This window comes from Cydia amplana, chromosome 24 (assembly GCF_948474715.1).
Source record: "Cydia amplana chromosome 24, ilCydAmpl1.1, whole genome shotgun sequence".
In the NCBI taxonomy this organism is placed as follows: domain Eukaryota; kingdom Metazoa; phylum Arthropoda; class Insecta; order Lepidoptera; family Tortricidae; genus Cydia; species Cydia amplana.
Genome location: NC_086092.1, coordinates 8,978,662 through 8,999,963, shown reverse-complemented (window position 1 = coordinate 8,999,963; position 21,302 = coordinate 8,978,662). Strand labels below are relative to the sequence as shown.

Genomic DNA, 21,302 nt, shown 5'->3' with positions numbered 1-21,302 from the left:
CGGGTTGCACTCAGGGAGTGCCGGCAGAAGTGAAAACTCAATCACTATTGCAAAATGTCTGCAGCACTATGTATAATTGAGGTTAACGCCATCTAGCGTTATTTCGTCGCATTACTTGAAACCCCTAAGCACATCACTGTTAGTACTCGAGTTATATTCATACCAGTTAGAACGAAAATCACTAGATGGCATTTAAATCAATAAAGAAAAACTCAATGACATTAGGTACATGTAACAGGCCCGTCTTACGGCCACGTGACCGTCTTAGTGTAAGGCCTAAGGAGCGATCGGCGGGGCGTGCAGCGTGGCGTCGGGCTCACAAGTGATTTGGGCAGCGTGCACTAAGGCCGCTCCTATTAGCAAGGTGCGCAGTCGGTGGAGGGGGAAGTGGCGCTGATCGTCACAGACACAGGTAATCTTATGGAATGTCTGACATTAGTACTAGCGGCACCCGCTTGAACTAATTTTACTCCATAAGATTTAACGTAGAAAGTCTGCCAAAATGAGGACAGCACCAGTCGTGGACCTAGCGAATAGGTTTGCATTTGTTTAACATGGACGCCGCACGCCCCGCCCCGCTGCACGCCCAACTCGAGCGTCCACTCAGGCCTTACACTTACGGTCACGTGATCTCTCGCGAGTTTTTTTTTTCCCCACCTCAAAAAGTTCACAGCGTCGCTAAAGAAGTTTTCACTTCAAACAGAAAATCAAATTACGTATAAGAAGATTCGATTATTAAATTATTTATCCTTATTGTCTTTACTTGCAGATGAACGAGCCGAGCGCTCAACCTTTGCCTGACCCGGGCAGAGTTCCGACTACGCAAACCTCGGGTAAAGTTCCGAACTCAGATTAACCAATCAGGTTATTAAGCTATCTTTTCGTGGGACATTTTCTGCTGAGAAATACAGAGAAAGGTTACGTCATATTTGGATAGGAATTTGACGTTCATGGTTGCAATGGGGTTGGCCAGTCGAATAAAGATGGCACAATGGTGCAATTAAATTACCTATGGGTAGCGCAAACAGAGAAATTACTCAAAAGCTGCAAAACTTTGATACATTTAACTATCAATTCAATTTATTGTAAAAAAAACATATTTTTCCAGGTAACATCGTCTTATCCAAGGATCAAGACCTTCTTAGCAGAGGCACAATCGACCAATGTCGCTTCTGCGGCGAATTCACCAAATGCGTCCCCGTTGCCAACAAGCCATATATCTCCAACAACACCACACTAGCCTTCAACGACATCACCGTACGACTCGACTTCAACGACGAAACATTACCTAAGACCGTCTGCCAAGCCTGCGACGCAAAACTAAGAGAGATGTACGACTTTGTGAAAGTCGTCAAAGCGGCTCAGGAGTCGCTGATCAATGTTGCAGAACCAAGACAAGTCGATGTTGAAATAGACCCTAGAGAAGATTATGAAACGTTAGTGGTTAAAACTGAATATGATGATGATGAAGGAAAAGATGAAGATGATGAAAGTATAGATGGAACATTAGATTCGTCGGCAATTGGTGAAACTATATTTATCAAAGAAGAAATAACTCAAAAAAGGAAAAGTAAAACAGCAAGTCCTAATAAGCCGAAGAAAGCTAAAGTGACTGAAGTTAAAAGTGAGAATGAAAATGAGTTGATAATTGATATAAAAGAAGAAGTTATTGAGAGAGACACAAATGATATTGAAAGTGATACAGGATGCTCTGTTAGTGATACAGAAACAGATGCTAAACCTAGTGAAGAGGAACTTACGACGTGCTTTAGTTTTTGAAATGAGAAGTGATGGTAGTGGATATGGTTAATTAGTTAGGAGAAATATGAAGTGTTTTTTTTACTTGATTTTAGTTAGATATAAGAAACGGAAGTACGACATTCAAATGTGTAAATTTATGAATTAATGAGAAAACCGGAAGCTGTGAAATATTAAACACTGAATAATAAAATCATATTTTATTTATATTTTTAAGAAACATGCTCTTATTGCCAAATAAAAAACAAAACACTCGGGATGATGTAAGAATTGTATCAATAGGTACATTTAGAAGTTATGGCAGATCAAACGCACATACATAAATAAATACAAGCATATTTTACATATGTATATGGAAACTAAAAACATTACCCTATTTTTTTGGGCACTGGGCAATTGTGTAAAAGTCTGTGACAACCCTACCGTGTTCTTGTGCGGTGTCGGTAAATTAAACATCAATGGCGTCGGTTCACTGTCCACTGTTACTTTTTACACAGTGCTAATAATGTAGGTTCTACTTACTTTGCAGCAACACCATCTGCTCGTTTACGAGCGGCTAGGGCGAACCCTTGCCGCTTTCGCAACATCCTGATCGAAACACGTGGTTTCCGTCCCTTTTTGTTCCCCATTTTAGGAATTACTTAGGTATACAAAATACGCACTAAGAGGCGGCGAGCGGCGACGATAGAAAAAGTACCTACAGTCACCGATAAAAGCTTGTACAGTACAGATGTACAATTTTTTAAATAATAAAACGCCAAACGCAAAATTGTATTTAAATAACACCTGTCAGCGTACCCTGTCAATGTACGCTACTTACAAAACCTCTTTTTCATATCAATTTGTACTTTCCTGTATCTTGTATTAAATTAAAAAAAAAAAAACAATATTTACGCATGATTTACGCTAATCCTAAGATTTTAAAACCAAAAATTATACCTTACAACATTTTAGAAAACAGCGGATACTCTTCAAATTGCAGGATCGATTTTTATCAAACATAGCTAAGAACTACCGCAAGGAGACTCGCTAAATTCGCTCTCACGAGAAAAAAAAGCATCGTAATCGGTCCATCCGTTTGAAAGCTACGACGCCACAGAGAGACAAATATTGGCCTTAACATTTAACACCCCTCTTTTTGCGTTGGAGGTTAAAAATACAAAATGAAAAGAGGACAAATTATTTTCTTTATTAGGTTTAAGGTTTAAAATGTAAAATAAACACGACTTGAACACGAATGTTCTTGACAAACACGAGACAAACAATGATATTTGAATTATATTCATAATTCATACAAAATTCTACAAACATAGTAGTTTGGAACTTGAACAAAACATTAATTCAAATAAAAAGATAATTTCTTGATAAAAGACAAACACTTCATACACCTAACTTAATTCAGTAAGTCAATGTGGCTAATTCCGTCATAGGGACTATTCCGTCCACGAGCGAATATTTCTTTGATTTTAAATCGTAGGAAAAAAAACTATCTGCTTTTGATTGCTGAAACTAAAAGCAATCGCTGCTTTGTCGATGAAATTATAAATTTAATTCGATGTTCGAGAAAAACGATAGTATACGGAATAGTCCCTACCTATGTTGAATTAGGCACATGATGAGAAAACAAATTGTTGCAATCTCACTAAGGTCAATGTGGGGAAGAACGAGATATAAAATGTATTGCTGGAAAAACCGTCATAGGGCAAGTAACTACTACGAGTATTTGTATACATACGTCTCGCTCGGACACGGTCAGAAAGGTAGAAATTAGTTCGTTCTGCTCTACCAACCTTCTGTAAGTGGAGTATGTGTACAAATGCAAGAATTAAAAGCGATGAAAGAGCTTGTAGACGGTCTTACCCACATTGACCGTACATAAAAGTCATAAAACTAAAAATACTGAACAAACAAAAAAATCCAGATTCTTGCTTTGATAGCCATTGAGAATTATAAATTGAGTACCTATATAAAGTAAAATAATCCAGGATTATTACAAATTACAAAATTTTCAGCTCATACTTTTTGCCAGTATTATATGAACAAAATCAATTAAACAGCATAAGGCAAAATGCACTTCCTTTTCTTATAATCTAACTAAAACCAAGTTTTAAAAAAAAACCACTGTATTGTTTAAAAAAACACTTCATCTTTTTCTTTAACTATATCCATACCCACTACCATCACCTCTCATTTCAAAAACTAAAGCACTTGTTGCAAGTTCCACTTCACTGGGTTTAGCATCCGTTCCTGTATCACTTACAGAGCATCCTGTATCACTTACAGAGCATCCTGTATCACTTACAGAGCATCCTGTATCACTAACAAAACATCCTGTATCACTTTCAATATCATTTGTGTCTCTCTCAATAACTTCTTCTTTTATATCAATTATCAACTCATTTTCATTCTCACTTTTAACTTCAGTCACTTTAGCTTTCTTCGGCTTTTTGGGAGCTGTCTTAATTTTCCTTTTTTGAGTTACCTTTTCTTTGATAAATATAGTTTCTCCAATTGTCAAAGAATCTACTATTCCATCTTTACTTTCATCATTACCATCATCATCTTTTCCTTCATCATCATCATATTCAGTTTTAACCACTAATGTCTCATAATCTTCTCTAGGGTCTATTTCGACTTGTCTTGTTTCTGCAACATTGATCAGCGATTCCTGAGCCGCTTTGACGACTTTCACAAAATCGTGCATCTCTCTTAGTTTCGCGTCGCAGGCTTGGCAGACGGTCTTAGGTAATGTTTCGTCGTTGAAGTCGAGTCGTATGGTGATGTCGTTGAAGGCTAGTGTGGTGTTGTTGGAGATATATGGCTTGTTGGCAACGGAGACGCATTTGGTGAATTCGCCGCAGAAGCGACATTGGTCGATGGTGCCTCTGCTAAGCGGGTCTTGCTGCTTGGATGACACGTTGGATTCTGGAAAATAAGTTTATTTTGGAGAAAAATGCATAGTTAAGAAGGGAATCACTTCTTGATACAAACGGACTACGTTTATGTATGGAAAGGCGGTTTCGGAGCTGTCGCTAACTTTCGTTAAGTTTACTAAAGTTTTACCCTTTTCGAGTAATTTCTCTGTTTCCGCTACCCAAAGGTTAAGTTCGTTCTGTAGCGATAAGACTGCCTGTTATCTGCTTCTATATTTACTCAATTATTTTTCCGAAAGCTGTATATTTTACTAAGGTGCACACCAAGGTGTATAAAGAGTATCTACCTACTTAGAGTCGGGCGAAGTTGCTCTGCTCAGGGCTCTGACTTTGCAATGACGGCACGCGGAATGGGGTTGGCAACTTGGCAACAGTTTGTATAGATGGCCTCAGCATAGGTTTTCCCTGTGAGATTTGGATTAAAGGGCATCGAGACCAAAAAATTCTTAAATAAAACGAGTGTTTGCGCCATTTGCAAAATAAAATTTTGACCCACCGACCCCATTGTAAATATAAACGTCAAATTCCTAATATGACGGAAGCTTTCTCTGTATTTCTCGGCAGAAAATGTCCGCCGAAGCATAGTTTTATATTGATTGGCTAAAGAGTTCGGATTCTTTAAGGAGTTTAAGGCATAACAACTTACCCGAGGTTTGCGTAGTCGGAACTCTGCTCGGACCAGGCAAAGGCTGCGCGACCGGCTCGTTCACCTGCAAGTAATAAAGAGAGATAGGGATAAATAATTATAGAATAGCATCCACTGGACCCAAGACAGCTTGGAAAGCACTGAGGGGCTACCGCGAAAACCGAAATTGCGAGATCTTTCTCTTTTACTCCAATGCAGGCGTAATTAGAGTGACAGAGAAAGATGCCCGCAATTTGCGAAATTCTATTTTCGCGGTTATAGCCCCAGGGCTATACCAGCCAGCTCTTCACCAGTGAAGAGTGTTCACATTCGACACGTCCCTCAGCCAGAATACGACAAGGAAGAAAAATAATAGAACCTTTTTCTTAGTCGTATTTCTTGCTGAAGGCATTGAAGTATAATGTACTACGTACATAGAACAGACGGCACGAACAAAATCTGGGTAGCAAGACTAGCAAGCGCGGCAGTGCGGGGCGCGGGGAGGGCGGCTAACTGTCATACGATGTCACCGTCGCAGACGCGACACTTGTATACATATATTCTGCCTATTTAATTATGTATGTAATGTATGATACTTTTAATATTAAGTTATATGTATTAAAATATTGAAATAAAACTATTAAAACGGAGTATAACGCGTATATTGAATTTATTCTACATTCCGACGTTTAATAAATGTAGAATAAAGTCAATATATTATATTAATATTGTCTGTTTATTGTCGGTTTCTTTTTTTAGGGTTCCGTACCTCAAAAGGAAAAAACGGAACCCTTATAGGATTACTCGTGCGTCTGGCTGTCCGTCTGTCACTACCTATTTTCTCCTAAAGTTCCTAAACTACTGCACCAATTAAGTTGAAATTTGACACACATGTAAGTTTGTGATCCAAAGATGGACGTGTAACGTGAATAAGTGAATTTTAATATGGAGGCCATTTTTGGGGGGTAAATGAGAAAATAAAAAAATAAAGTTGTTCACACCGTATCGCGTTACACATATCAAATGAAAGAGCTCATTGTAAGAATCTCAAATATATATTTTTTTATAATTTTAGGATAAATAGTTTAGCAGTTATTCAAGAAAATAGGCAAAAAATGACCAAACTACTAGGTCTAAAATTTTGAAAAAAATACACAAAGTAGTTCTTTAGGTACCTATAGATGACAGGAAAACCTATTAGAAATGTGCAGTCAAGCGTGAGTCGGACTTAATGTACGGAACCCTTGGAACGCGAGTCCGACTCGCACTTGTTGTTTATAAAAAATAAATGGTCAATTTTAATTAGGTAAGCGTAATAAATATCCTCCGAGGTATGTAGTCGCCATCAGATATATCGGAGCGGCCAGGGTGCTCACAAACATCTTAGCAGGCCTCTACTGTCATGGCGTTAGAGTGCATGTTCAGATATTTTTGAGCACCGTGGCCGCTCCGATGTATCTGATGGCGACTGTACATAATTATATTAACTGGTTCAGGGGGGTCATGGAAAACCTTTTGCTTTCATAAAAAAAAGCCGTATAGTTTTGTAGTAATATTATTTTTATTTAATTAGTTTAATTACCTTTAAACAATATAAGTTTTGTTAACTTTTGCCGCTTTGAGAAATAATTAGTTGTCTGATCAGTTTTAGCTTCGTGTTTCAAGCGAATAGATGTGTATTTATTTATGATGGCCCGTATCAAATGTGTTCGGTGATTTAAGGTGCTTGGTTGCCTGGTGCATGTTGTGATTAAATTGGCCTTCGTTTCAGCCGTTATGCCTGCTATTAAAAAGTAGCCCACAGGGAGCTTCCAATTTTCGGTCATCGATACCAACATAAACACTTAAGGCCTGAGACGCTACGTTATCTTTAACATCACCTTCTTGTGGGCCTGCCCCAAAATTAACGGCTCCGAGTTTGTGTTGGTTGTGAAGTAGTTTTTGCGTACGAATAGCCATCTCGTCGAAGACTAAATTGCACACGATTCACGATAGACTTGTTACTTGATGCACATTTTAGTTTTAGAGCGTCAAACGCTTCATTCGTAAATCCTGGCTCAGCATCAACAGTTCCATATCATCGGCAGAGTTCTTGGACTTCTTGGATGTGGAAGGACGTTGTTGTAAGTATTTCTCACATATTTGTAGGCTGCTGGCGAATAATAATTTAATGTTAGTGCGAACTTACGTAGTGCCGGTGTAAATTTTAACGAACTTCTACTCTGTTTATTTTTCTTCATGAGTCTTTTCTGTACTTCTACCAACTCTGCTTTAGCCAGCAAATTATTTTGGGCCATTACATAAAATGAAAATTTAGTTTTAGGGGATTTCACGAGATTTGTCAGAGATTCACATTTCTTCTTTAGCTTTCGGTTTTGGCGTTGGACTTTTTTAATTTTATCAGTTAATTTTTTTTTAGCGATGGTCATGTCATGTATTTTCTTCTTAAGAACAATTTTTCTCGGAGAATCAAAAATTTATTCAGACTCACTAACAGACTCAGAAATTTGTTCCATTGTTCCAGTGCTACTGTGACCAACTCTCGGCTAAAACAAACATAATATAATGTTAGTGGCGGCAATGATATTATATAACTATAGATAGGTTATACTCATACTTGAGGAGCACAAAAAATACTTCCATATTTATTTCTGTGCCTACGAAGAAATCTGTTATTTTTGATTAATTTTCTCATTCCATCCATCTTTGTCACACTCGTTGTTAAACATAAGGTCGTCTCTTTCTCTTTCGGTGTGCGGGAGCTCGTTAGCACGTGCACATTTCTCGCTTGACCAGGTGCGACTAAAGGCAACTTGTCCAATTTCTCACAAGTTAAGCGCTTCAATTTTGAAACGCCTATAACCTATCTTGAGTTATAAATCATTGAGTGGCGGCTGAAATAACTACTACTTTAATTAATGGTTACCTACTATTTTCATTTACCCTTTAACCCCCAGAGTCTGATATATAAGACATTACATATCCAGCTCATTTCGCCACAGTCTGATAAATAAGACAAAGATCTGATTTGGTTTTTACAGCACATTTATAACTCCCGTAACTATGCCAAACTTACTCTGCGTGGTACAATTACTGTCGGTGGCGACACGAGCACGCTCGATCAAAAATTGCTGGCGGTTAAAAGGTTAATGTTTTAATGTTACTTACATCAATACAAGGTACAGCAGACTTCTTCAAAAAACGCCTTCCCGCCTTTGATATATATATATCCTCTTCGCGAAAATGCAACGAACATACATAAGTATGATCGGACGGTAACCAGGTCTCTTCGCTGCGGTTGTTTTGGACAAATTTTATCCATTTTTCCCTATCTTTGCGCCCCAGACGTGGAAAACTTGAATAAAAAAGACAAATTACCTATATTAAAGATAAATTATCCACACAATGTCACATCTCTTAATTTTTAGTCTATGACAAATGACGCAACATGGCGTCCACTAATCATTTTTCTCGAATTAAGATTTAAAATTATTATATAGTTACTTACCGATGGAAAGTTACTCCTTTGCACTTCGACGTATTGCATGAATTATTAGTGCAATATCTCAGCACACACGAGGGCATATTTAATGAGTTTTTACACCGTTTCGTTTTAAAACAAATATGACTGCGGCGCATTAGAACTCGCAAGCGACTGAGTCCGAGTGACGTGCGGCCGGCCGGCCGCAGTTGAACGGAACACAGTAGTGATGGGCGATGTCTTCTCTCATATATATAATATATTTAAAGATGGACTCTAAGCGAGCTGTCACTGTTACCACTTTTGTTTAGTGTACGATTAAAAATGTGAATCCACCTTGCTGTAGCCATGTCGATAAAGTCATATCGATAAACTATCGACATTTCTTGCAATTTTAATTTTACTTGAAAGGTTTAACGACAACTAAAATAAACAAAAAACGCTTCTATTCTTTATGGAGGTTATCCGATCACGATTTTATCGTCACGCCACAGCAGGGAACAAAGGGAAAGTTCAGATTTTTAATTACAATACACAAATACCTACAAAAATATGTGTTCCGCAATAATTGAATTATATTATGATATTATAATATATTCATTATCCATTAGCATTTCAATTATGTTTATTTTTAACGAAGATATTGATGCTTCAATTAGTCGCTATTTCGTTCCGCTGTGTAGCGTTTATCGATATATAACATGATTAAAATCGACTTTTCACATCCCTAAAAGAGCACACATACGTTTTACGCACACATACACAACTTGACACCACCTAAAACGGTAACACCTTGATTTGAAGTCCATCTTGTTAACAGTATGGTTGTCCTTTTTTGACAAACGGCATTTTCACAAGAGCGAGGAGAGAGAAATGATACTAGTTGCTGCGCCGTCAAAGAGAACAGATAACGTGGGGGCCTTGTGTTCTCTATACGTTAGTAATAATAGCTCATTGGCTGAAGGCCCTGAAAACGTTATCTTATCCCCTGAAAGTATTTACAAGTTTCATACGAATTTTTGGCCATGACTAGATAAATAAAAGTAAACATATTTATTATCATATTTATTAGAAAACAAGAAGACCCGAAAAAAGGTAAGTTCATGTTTGTCGTTGCCACTTTGAATACTTAGTTTGAATCCAGCGGGCTCAGCACGGTTCCATTTTTATCGACTATCACTATGCCCGTCACTTTCGCACTTACATACTTGTTAGAACGTGACAGGCATGGTGATAAACGATAAAAATGCGACCGTGCTACTAGGGCAGGTCCGAGTTTTTTGTGATTGTCGCGGGGTGTAGAACAAGTACCAAGTACATTCATTTCCTTGCATGGTATTGAACCTTGTAGCACTGTATCAATGTCAATATCAAATTGACACCTTAAACTTGAAAACAAAACCTGAAATGCAAACATAACAAAAAATTTAAAGCCAAGATTTACGTTCTGTTGGGATTATGTAAGCTCCATTGGAAGTTTTTTTTAATACCATGTCGTTGGCAAACAAGCATACGGCTAACCTGACGTTGAAAAAAATTTTTTTTTATTTTATTTTAATGTCAAAAGGCAAAAGGCATTCTCTACCAGTCTAGTCAGTCAAGTTTAAGTCGTACGAAACTTTTATTTGTCTTATAATACTCGTTTTCTGTAAAATGAACACTACAGATTCGCGTGGAACGTGGAACGGCTAGGGAACCATGGTTCTTATCTAAGGACTCTGTTAATTAAATTAGGTATCAGATACAAAAAACATTGGCATATCCTAGTTAGAATTCATTCACAAAACGAATTGATTAAGTGACAAAACGGAAAATCATAGGTATTTCATGTTTCTTAATCTAAATAAAAAAAAAATTACACATTCGCATATCAAAACCAGATACAAATAAAAACAATCTTTATTTTCAAACTGTTAAAGCTTACCGTCTCCTGTTTAACAATTTTCAAATGTCCAAAAAACGCCTCCATATCGTCATTATCGAACACAGTTTGTCTAATGATATCCCCCGCCTTTCGTTGTACAAATAACAGCTGATGTCTATTCCTGAACGACTTGAGCCACTCCATACCGGCCATTTTAGAATTTACCCAACCCTGCGGTATTTTTTTATTAATAATTTTCGCCATTTCATAAGCGAGTCTTCGGCAGTCTCTCGAAGAAAAGCCTTCGGCGGTCAAACCTTTGAATTTCTCTGTTCCTTTTTTAATGTATTTCACTAAATAATGTTCCTCTTCAGCACTAAACACTCTGTTAACTGCGTAGTTAGGTGTTAAGCGAATGGGTTTGCCGTCGTTATTTTTCAGTGAGACTAAGTATCTGCGAACGGTGGCGTAGCTCAAGTGGCACTGCGCGCTGGCGTGTCGAATGCTTACGCCGGAGTTTATGAGGTTGAGAGCCGTTCTCATGTCGTCTTCATTGTGGTTGCCCATTTTTCTAACTCCTTTTCTAGCACGGCCCATCTGAAATACGAAATATTGAATTATTTATCAAACACACACACACAATCGTTAATTCAGATTTTTGATCAAGTTATTTAGTTACTAAGGTTTAAGGTTGCCTGGAAGAGATCGCTTCGCTTGCAGCGATAAGAACGCGAGAAGAATTTATTTACATTGTAAATCTGTTTTAAAATTTGTTTTCTATGTGCTGGTATAAATAAAATTTACTTATATTATTTATGTTCGAAGTCGGTCTAATAATCTCCAAGTAATCGGTGAACATGATATGATATTAAAAAAAAGATTAGGTACAACTAATTGAGAACCACCTCCTTTTTGAGAGACCTTATTTTCTTTCTCTTTAAGTACTCCTCTTACTATTAAAAACCACTGATCAACGTTACCAATTTTCGTTTTAGTGATATTTTCATTTAGCTAACGCTATCAGTAAATGTAATAATCTATGGTAATAATCAATAAGTAATCAAAAAATACTTACGTTTAATAATTCACAAACACAATCTAAAAATAACACTCAACACAGCTGACGCAAGGCAGGCACGCTGCCAACTGAGAGGGCAGCGGCCATTTTGTATCTCGCACGGAGTGGCAACGTCGCGGTCCACTGTGTACCACTGGCTAAAGTACGACGCACACGCGCCGACCGCCAATTCGGATAGTGAGTTGTCGATGAAATTGGAAATAATAATTTCGTGTCGTAATATTAATACGTGGTTTTTAACTTTTTATGACGCTGATTGTTATGAAATGCATAAGAATACATCGTAAATTCCTAAACATCTTAATTTATAAGAGGTTCTAATAGAAGCTCATTTGAACCCCGTTTTATTAATAATCTTGGTAAATCACAAATGCGATTTCTTTTTTGCGGTATTGGATCTTCATGCTCTTCAGCAGCTCTTTTTAAGGCGTTTAACGAAATTTCTGATAAAAAAAAAGTTTATTCAGAAAACTTGCTCTATAATTGAGTATACGTGGCATTATCATCTCTTCGTGGTTTCTTTACTGCTACAACTGCATCATATATGTAGTCTATATGATTTACATCTCGTTTTCGTGATGTTCCTGGCATATTTTGTATATCGTTGGGATCTTCATTTATTATATCTATTCTAGTATTGCAAGGTTTTTTTGAGCAATGTTCGGCCGAATCGTGAAAATCTGTTTCTCGTTTCTTAGGAGAACTGGGGTTCAATTTACTATCTAAATTAGATTGCTAAAAATTTAAAAATAAGTATATGATAAATTGCACAACATCACTTAACATGAACTTCATAAACCTGTTAAGACACAATACCTACTTATTATAATTACATTTATGTATTATAAAACGGGACTTAGTCGCGTATAATTAAGTTACTTAAAGTTAAAAAAAATAACATCTGTACCCATGAGTAAATTTCGTTCGATAGTGTTGAACATTCGAACGGACGTACGCGTTTGCGTTAAGTTTCATTTTGTATGGGATTTGGCGTATCCAAAAGCTCCTGCTTGGTGCGCTGTTCAAAATCATATACAAAAGAGACTTACGCGTACGTCCGTCATGATATCTAATGAAAATTGCACTAAGGGTTCTGACGTATGTAAAGGGTAAACGCTTATAAACTTATATGACATGTATACTTACGTTGATTAAGGCAACAATGTTTTTAGTTGGAACCGCCATGTCTTTTGTATATCTATAGCCCTTTTCTGATATGAAAATCTCATTCTGACAAAAATGTACCGAACATATCGTGCTCGTTCTTGTTGGCATCCAGTTCTGCCTTCCAGTGGCATTAATCCATTTACCTTAACGCAGCGAGCGTGATGGGCACCTTTGCGTCAGGGACAGCCCGGGACGGGTTTTAGTAAGTATGTATTTATTTTTTATATTTTTAGTTTGTATTTATATTTAAGTTTTTGCAATAAATGTTCTTATTGATTTACCTTTCTGCCACGGATCTTTTGGAAATCTAAATAGATAAACACAAAATCCTTTTAAAAGATGATTTAAATTTCCATTTCATAACAAAAATAAAGCTAATAAGGTGAAATTTCGATATTTCGAATACCACAACAATATTGTTTTGTAATGGCGCGAAATAATAACGTGCTAGCCAATATTTTTATTAAATCAAATGTTCTTATTCTCCCACCGCGATGCGTGTGTGCGTGCGTGAAAAATACGCAAGTTGCGTATTTTTTACCTGCAATATTCTCACTAGATGCGTGCGTAAAAAATACGCAAGTAAGTGTAATGAATTAATATGTAAGTGTAGTTAATAACTGTTCACAATACTTATTAACTAGCACGTTATTATGTTAAGGCATAACAAAGCAATAATGTTGTGTCATCCATCAATATGAATCTCCGATATAAGCTCGTATGCAAAATTATTAAAAACCGCAAATTAAAAACAATGGAAATATAGCTGGTCAAGCAAATCTTGTCAGTAAAAAAAGGCGCGAAATTCAAATTTTCTATGGGACGATATCCTTCGCGCCTACACTTTTCAAATTTGCCGCCTTTGTCTACTGACAAGATCTGCTTGACCATCTATAATTCTATATTAACACTATTTTTAGCACTTAGACGGTTATCATTATCACACTAATGCGGATACGAATGCCGCTCTGATGTACGAGCGAGATAGCGCTATGCACGTTTTTACCGGAGCATGGTGCGTAGTACGCACTGCGTACTCGCATCCAATGTGAAGACCTCTTTAAGATTTGTGCAAGAGTTTGGGCGGGCTTTAATAGGGCAAATACCCGGTAGTAAAATTATTGTGACCGCTTAAAACTGACACCTTACCTACTCGTATTTGATAGAGAAAATTTACAAATATGTATGGATACAATACTATAAGAAAAACTTTAAATCAAATAATCCATTGAAAGTAAAAACATATTTTGTACATAATATAAAATGTGCATAAGCGACGACTTTTTCGATATGATCATCCAGAGGCAAAACAAAAATAAATTATTAAGAACATGTATGAACATAAACAAAACGAACTGTGTATTTTATTTATACATGATTTATACAAACATCGACATCGATAACTTTTTTGATATGGTCCTCGCACTGTGGCCGAATAGCGCACCCGTACATGACTTTTACGCTAAGTAGATATCAACCTTATCTCATTTACATAAATTTGATTTTTGTACTAAACAATCCAAAAATCCTTGCGGAAACCGAAAATGTAAAAAATATTGAAATATTACATGAAATAATACTTACCGATGATATGAAATGCCATGTCTAAGATTTTTTGTCCCGCTAGTGTTTTTACACTCCAAAATGGAGCAGCACGGCATAAATTATTTGTAATTTTAACTGGAATCGTTTTCACATCTGACATGTCATAAGCGCCATACTGAACATCTATGGGTGAAAGTGAGTGCAGCTAATCTAATGTTAATGTTGCCACACGCTATATAGGTACACGTACGTTTCACTTCTATTACTTCTTTGTTTTGTGATTACCAAGAATGCCCTTAGCAGGATTTAAACCTGGGGCCTCCTGTTTCCTTTTAATCCGGAAGTCGCGGGTTCGAACCCCGGCTCCTACCAATGAGTTTATCGGAACTTATGTACGAAATATCATTTGATATTTACCAGTCGCTTTTCGGTGAAGGAAAACATCGTGAGGAAACCGGACTAATCCCAATACGGGCCTAGTTTACCCTCTGGGTTGGAAGGTCAGACAGATGGCAGTCGCTTTCGTAAAAACTAGTGCCCACGCCAATTACTGGGATTAGTTGCCAAGCGGACCCCAGGCTCCCATGAGCCATGGCAAAATGCCGGGACAACGCGAGGAAGATGATGATGAGTTGGTCAAACCAATTTGTCAGTCAGTAAGAACCAGGAAAACTATACTCATCCTTGGGTGCTAGTACTAGTGTAAGATAATAATCAGAGAGGTAATTAAGCTCTCTGTCTATGTTTGAAATGAGACAGTCCTTTGACAAACTATGCCTACTATGCTAGGAAGGAAGCCCTTAAATAATAAGTTTAATATTGCCACAATTTTCTTTTACTTACTATAGACATACTTACTTTAAAATTATACACCTCAACAGGTTCAGGTACAAATTCTTCACCGGTAACTACACTCGGATTGAATGGCCACACTCCGTTATCACTGAAACACTTCACTATCTCCTTCTTTGACGGCATCATTGCACATACGATGTGTGATATGTCACAGCCGGGCTCAAACAACACTTTTTGGGTAGGTTTTTTAATAAACTTTGCTAATTTCAATAATGGTTTCATACAGCCTTCGCTCTTCGGAATACAAAGGAGTGTAATCGAGTTTTGTTTAGCTTTCTTTAAAACATTCATATCAACATATTGGCAGTTGTCTATTAGCAACAGAACGGGATCAGCTACACACGGTTTAGTGCGGTTTATGAAATGGTTTAAGTATCTTGAGTCGGTGGCGTTTGAGATTTCCGTTTTACTTTCAACACAAATATTTGATTTGTCTTTCAGTTTGTATTCTTCCTTGTTCATCATAAACATCGGAGTCACAATGTCTCCTGAAGCATTTGCTGCCATAACCATACATACTGGTTTTAGGTCAGCCACACCTGTGTCGTGAATATATTTGGCTATTGGAACAGTAATTTCTTCTAAATAGTAAATTCTTGACGGTAAAAACTTATGTTTGTCCATTAATTTGTCCAAAATAGTGTAGAAATTCTTCATCGACTTTCCTTTCAACAACTTCACAGGCAAATTGTGCCTTTTTACAAACTTGTCGCCCCAATCTTTGCTAGCGGTACCATTTTTGACCCAACTCTCAGGTATCACATATTTCCATCGTCTTGCAAATTGGAAGGAGAGTTTTCTGACTTCATCTACAGATAATCCGCAGAAAACTTTAGCGTATTGGGCTAGTTGGTTCACGATTTCTTGTTCTTGTGAAGCGGTGAAGAGTAGCTTCGGTTTATAGCCGACGGTAGGGTTGTCACCCGACTTCAGTTTCTTTATGAACCGGAAGAGTGTGGCGTGGCAGATGTTGAGGGCCTTCGCTATTGCCCGAAGACTTTTCCCCTGATGCATGACAGCATGGGCGGCTGTCTGCATCAGTTCTTGAGGAGTTCTACCCCGGTTCGTTTTTCTTACATAATACCGCATTCTAGAAATATAATGGAAAAAATTAAGGTGGTTTAACAACAACAACATTTTTATTGGCAATAAAAGTTTAACAGGCACGTTAGGTATGGAAATAAACACAAAATATCGAGATTTCAACATAAATTAACCGTTAAGTATTCAGTTATTTATAAAACGTACTTGCTTTTATAACGCAAACAAATAACATAACATAACATAATTTATAATTGCTAATAACTGCCCAAAACTCAGTAGCACTAACAATATCAAGTACCTGGTCGTAATTATCGATCAGCATCTTAACTTTAAAGCACACATTGAGTCTCTGACAGCTAGAGTTAGAAAATTAATTTATGTTTTTAAAAACCTCAGACATGCGGCAAATCGAACTCTTATTAAATCCGTTTATCTTGCACTTTGTCAATCACTGCTAGTATATTGTATCACGTCCTGGGGAGGGGCAAACAAGACAATGATCATCGACGTAGAAAGAGCTCAGAGGGCAGTCCTTAAAGTTAGCACTTTCCGTCCCTTTCGCTATCCCACGACCCAATTGTTGTCCGAGTGTAAAGTTCTCAGCGTTCGACAGTTATTCGTCTTGAACACAGTATTTAAAAAACATTTACTCATACCCTATAACCCCCAGATTTTATCTGACAAGCGACGTGCTGACATCGTTTGCACCAAAGATTCATTCCGCTCCGCAAACACACGTAAGTTTTTCTGTTTCCTCGGCTCTTTCCTTTACAATAAATTCAATCTGCTATTGAATATTTACCCAATGCCCAGTAAAGTCTGCATAAAAGCGGTACAAACGTTACTCACTGGCAAGTCGTACGAGGACACAGAAAGGCTACTAGAAATAGTTACTTAGAAGTTAAGAAAAATAGGAAAGATTTATATGTACAAAAAAAAAAAATTGTTAAGTACCTATGCCACCACTTAGTGTTCTAAAGAGTAGAAGATAATCATAGTATATTAGTTATTGTTATTATTATGTAAATAATCTTTTTGTTGGTAAGCACTTCCCCACTTACACATTGACCTACAAAAAGTGCATACCTAAGACACAAGTAAATGTTTACTTAGTTTAGGTATTGTTATCAAATTTCCATTAGCGACAGAAAATACACATTTGTCCGGTATTTATAGTTCTTAACATGACCTTTACTTATTTTAAGTTGAATCTATGAATGTACTAGTATTTAAGCATAAATTGGATAATTACCATTGTATATCAATCAAATTAGCATACGTTTTAAATGAATAAATATTATCTTATCTTATCTAATTAACAGCATATACTTACACTACGTTTTAAAATGAAAAACAATGGAAAAATACAAATTTATAAGGCACATAGGTATACTTACGTTTTATATTCAGATAACACAGGCGTAATTAGATATCGTTTTTTTATGTGTTTTTATCACATATTGTTTCTAGAAATCCAAATTATACACAGTTCTTCCGAAATTATATTGCAGCGATATGTCAATAACACAGACCACCTATTTAGATTTTAGACGCCGCAAACATGCTCAATAATAGTATGGGGACCGAGCATGTAAATTTTTTGATGCCTACTATGATGTCACGCAAGCGATAGTGATGTGCAACGCTTACCGCCATGGTGATCCGATTCAAAGGCGTAGGTAATAAATCGACGTTTTTATGATTAATTTTCTATCGATTCTTTTATTAATTGTTTTTACCTGCCCTTCACTCATTATCCGAAGTATTTTTATGGTCGGAACTGCGGTTTTCGATAATTGGCGTCGCTTGTTTGTGCCACAGAAGTCATTTTTATTAAAATGTTCCGAACAAATCTTGCTAAACTTTGTAGGAAACCAATGTTTATTCCCCGTTGCGTCAATCCATCTTTCTTTTAAAATTGGATCATTTGGGAATCTGAAATATATATTTTTTAATATGAAGAATAATAATATTATATAATTTCTCACTTTATACTTAAACTTCATAAAGATATTCGTAACGTAACACGAAACCGTCACAAAAATCGATTATAAATCGAATTGCACAGTGATACTGCATGAAACACCGCAGTGTACAACACTAGTGGCTTAAAATCGACAGAATCCCTCCAACCATGCAACTAAACGATGTACGAAAGTATCGGCATTTTATTTGTAGGTCGCAATGGACAGCTCCATTGCGACTTGCGACCTACAAATAAAATGCCTTTATCATCACATCACGCATCGAATATAAGCCGCAATGGATGGCGATGGCGCACACTTCGTAAGGACACTATCTTTTGAGTATCTTGGTAGAAAACGTCACGAAATCATTACAAATTGATAATAAATTAAATAAGGCGATATCCAATACCAAAATTACTTACTTATGAAAAGAAATGTCACCTTTCACACGACTAACCACTCTCGTCGTATTCGTACAGTTAATTATGCAACAATGAGGCATTTTGTTGCGTGGCAATAAACGTCTGACACTTGGGATGTCATGAGCACCACTGAGCGAGAAGTGGTGCACTGCACTACTTAAAAACTCGCGCAAGTCTTGTACTGGCGGTGTCTAGTTAATCCTAAATCTGTGGTCAATACTGTTAGTAAACTCAACGTTCGGTAGATGCTAATAACGCTCAGAGCATTTTAGACATAAGAAATGTTTTGTACAAAAATGAACCGAAGCACTCCACGATAAGGTTCAATGTGCAATAACCCAAAAAGTATTAAATTATAAACATCTACGTCACTACGACCGATCACAACTCTTATAGCTAGTTTTCATTGCCCGGCGCAAAAAAAACATGATTGGTCGAACACAAAATGCTTGGTCGTAATTCGTGCTAAAGCTGACAATCAAAATGACAAGGGGGTTTAAGGGCTACTGAAACTGAATCGCATTGTTAGGGACGGTTTCATGCCATATATAGCGAGCAGTTTTTATAAATACATAAATGTTGTAGAGTAAAATTTCAAAAAAATTGTCTTTTTATAATAATGTTGGGCCTGTCTTATTTCAAACACAGATCTATAGAGAGAATCTATCACTAGCACACGAAAAAAAAAGTAACTAATTACTTAGCTTTAGTTTTAGTTTTTGTCAGGCCTTACTGAAAATCAGCGTCTCGTTAGGTATATATTATAAATGTCTTTCCCAATTGTAGGTACAGAAAACCTAACTTAACCTCCTACTAACCAGAAAATAAAATAAATCAATTTCTTGCACAGGTTTAACATTTTCATGATTGCCGCTACATGTCGGGACGTCTTCTGGTACTTGAATTTCATTATTGTCAAAATGTTCACTGGAGTTATTGCGAAACACCATCTGAAATTTACGAGGTTCTCAGTACAATTCTACTATTATATTATAATATATTACGGGTTGAGCGGTAAGCCATCGAAAATGCATCGAAATCAAGAAACGAAACTCGCTAAGAATTTCAACAAGAAAGGCGGTCATATGGAATTATGGATCAATTCATTGTCCGTTTGTCTAGTGGATAAAGCAGTGGTTCCTAACCTTTTCAGTTCGGTTACCCCTATGACTAACTAGGGAACCTGATTTTACCCCTTCTCCCAATGATAATAAAAAAATAAAACGTGTACGTTTGTTGTATTGTTATATTAGGTTAGCTTATTACCCCCGTAAAATACCAGTTTTACCCCCACGGGGGTAATTACCCCCAGGTTAGGAACCACTGGGATAAAGGGTTAAAGTTGAAACTAAGCTGTCTATCTTCGAATTAGACCGTCTTTTTGTAAATGTTATTGCGTTTTTAAAAGCCTTTATACGCATAACGCCAAATACGCTTTATGACATAAACGCAAAATGCCAAAATACGCATAATGCCAAAAACGCAGAAAGACAAAAACGCTTACATATAATTATATTATGTTAACAGGAACTATATATAATAATTAGGGCAGTATGGGCAATGGGCTTGCATGTTGCGGTAGTTATATGAAAAAACATTCGTTATTTATTTTTTAATCGAGGAAGGTGTGAATGGTGTGATGTGAAAATAATAGAATAACAAAAGTACAAAGCCCTGTATTCGACTTAGCTAGGTAACTATAGTTTGTCAAAGGACTGTCTCATTTCAAACATAGACAGAGAGAATCATACTATCTTTGACTTAAACTATTATTAGCATTAGCACACAAAATAAAAGGATGAGTACTTATAGTTTTTTTTGTTCTTAATTACCTACTGACAATTTTGTTTGACCAACTATATGTAATTATATAACAGATTAAAGGTGAACCAGGATCTATTGAGGGTGCACCATGTTGCGGAATTTCACTGGAACTAATTTTTTCATACTACACTGAATTGTCACCCTATACATGAGAATAACAGCGCCCTCTTGACAATTATCATATATTACTGGTCTGGCTATACATTTATGTGTGGAAGGTTTTGGATGATATCAAATAATTTGTTGGGTGTCATTAGCTTTTGGCATTATGCGTATTTGGTTTTTATACAGCTTTGGCATTCCACGTGTTTGGCATTAACATAATTTGGCAATACACGTCTTTGGCGTTTCGCGTATGAATGGCGTTTTGCGTTTTTGGCATTATGCGTCTAAAGGTTTAAAAGTTCTTTTAATTATGCCATTTGCTGTTAGAACCTAAGTTAACCTAACCTTCTTGCTGTACGTACTGGCAATTGAGAATTCGCGGTTCATATTTGATTAGAATATGACTTGGACAGGGATAGGTTTATGCCATACATTGAAGAACCAGTAAAATACACATATAATAATTTTGTGCAGATTCAAAGAAACTAGTTAAAATGTTGTTACGAGTGTTGAAATGAGTATTACTAACCCAACATAAGTAAATATTAATTGTTGTGTAAACATATTCCGCTATAATAAGTATTTTTTATGGCTTGACTAATTTTATTCAAAAATTCAAAATCAAAGTATTTAT

General features: G+C 36.6%; 2 protein-coding genes across 2 annotated transcripts; one reads left to right on the top strand and one right to left on the bottom strand.

The window, feature by feature from the left end:
* The first annotated feature begins 769 nt into the window (after nt 1-769).
* On the top strand, nt 770-1,803 carry LOC134659089 (uncharacterized). The gene is made up of 2 exons (XM_063514695.1): nt 770-833; nt 1,151-1,803. Exons 1-2 carry the CDS (start codon nt 770-772, stop codon nt 1,777-1,779), a joined length of 693 nt encoding a protein of 230 aa, XP_063370765.1. The 3' UTR covers nt 1,780-1,803.
* Nucleotides 1,804-3,892: 2,089 nt separating this feature from the next.
* Nucleotides 3,893-17,853, bottom strand: LOC134659324 (uncharacterized). Its single transcript, XM_063514978.1, has 4 exons — nt 17,748-17,853; nt 15,310-16,396; nt 5,338-5,401; nt 3,893-4,683 (listed from the first exon to the last, which is right to left on the bottom strand). Exons 2-4 carry the CDS (start codon nt 16,393-16,395, stop codon nt 3,914-3,916), a joined length of 1,920 nt encoding a protein of 639 aa, XP_063371048.1. The 5' UTR covers nt 16,396; nt 17,748-17,853; the 3' UTR covers nt 3,893-3,913.
* Nucleotides 17,854-21,302: the final 3,449 nt, after the last annotated feature.

Bases quoted from the DNA above. Each gene is read 5' to 3' on its own strand.
- LOC134659089 (XM_063514695.1), top strand. From the start codon at position 770: ATGAACGAGCCGAGCGCTCAACCTTTGCCTGACCCGGGCAGAGTTCCG. The intron at 834-1,150 runs GTAAAGTTCCGA...TTCTTAGCAGAG, and splicing joins TCCGACTACGCAAACCTCGG to GCACAATCGACCAATGTCGC.
- LOC134659324 (XM_063514978.1), bottom strand. From the start codon at position 16,395: ATGCGGTATTATGTAAGAAAAACGAACCGGGGTAGAACTCCTCAAGAA. The intron at 5,402-15,309 runs GTAAGTATGTCT...TATTACTTGCAG, and splicing joins TTGAGGTGTATAATTTTAAA to GTGAACGAGCCGGTCGCGCA. The intron at 4,684-5,337 runs GTAAGTTGTTAT...CTTATTTTCCAG, and splicing joins TCCGACTACGCAAACCTCGG to AATCCAACGTGTCATCCAAG.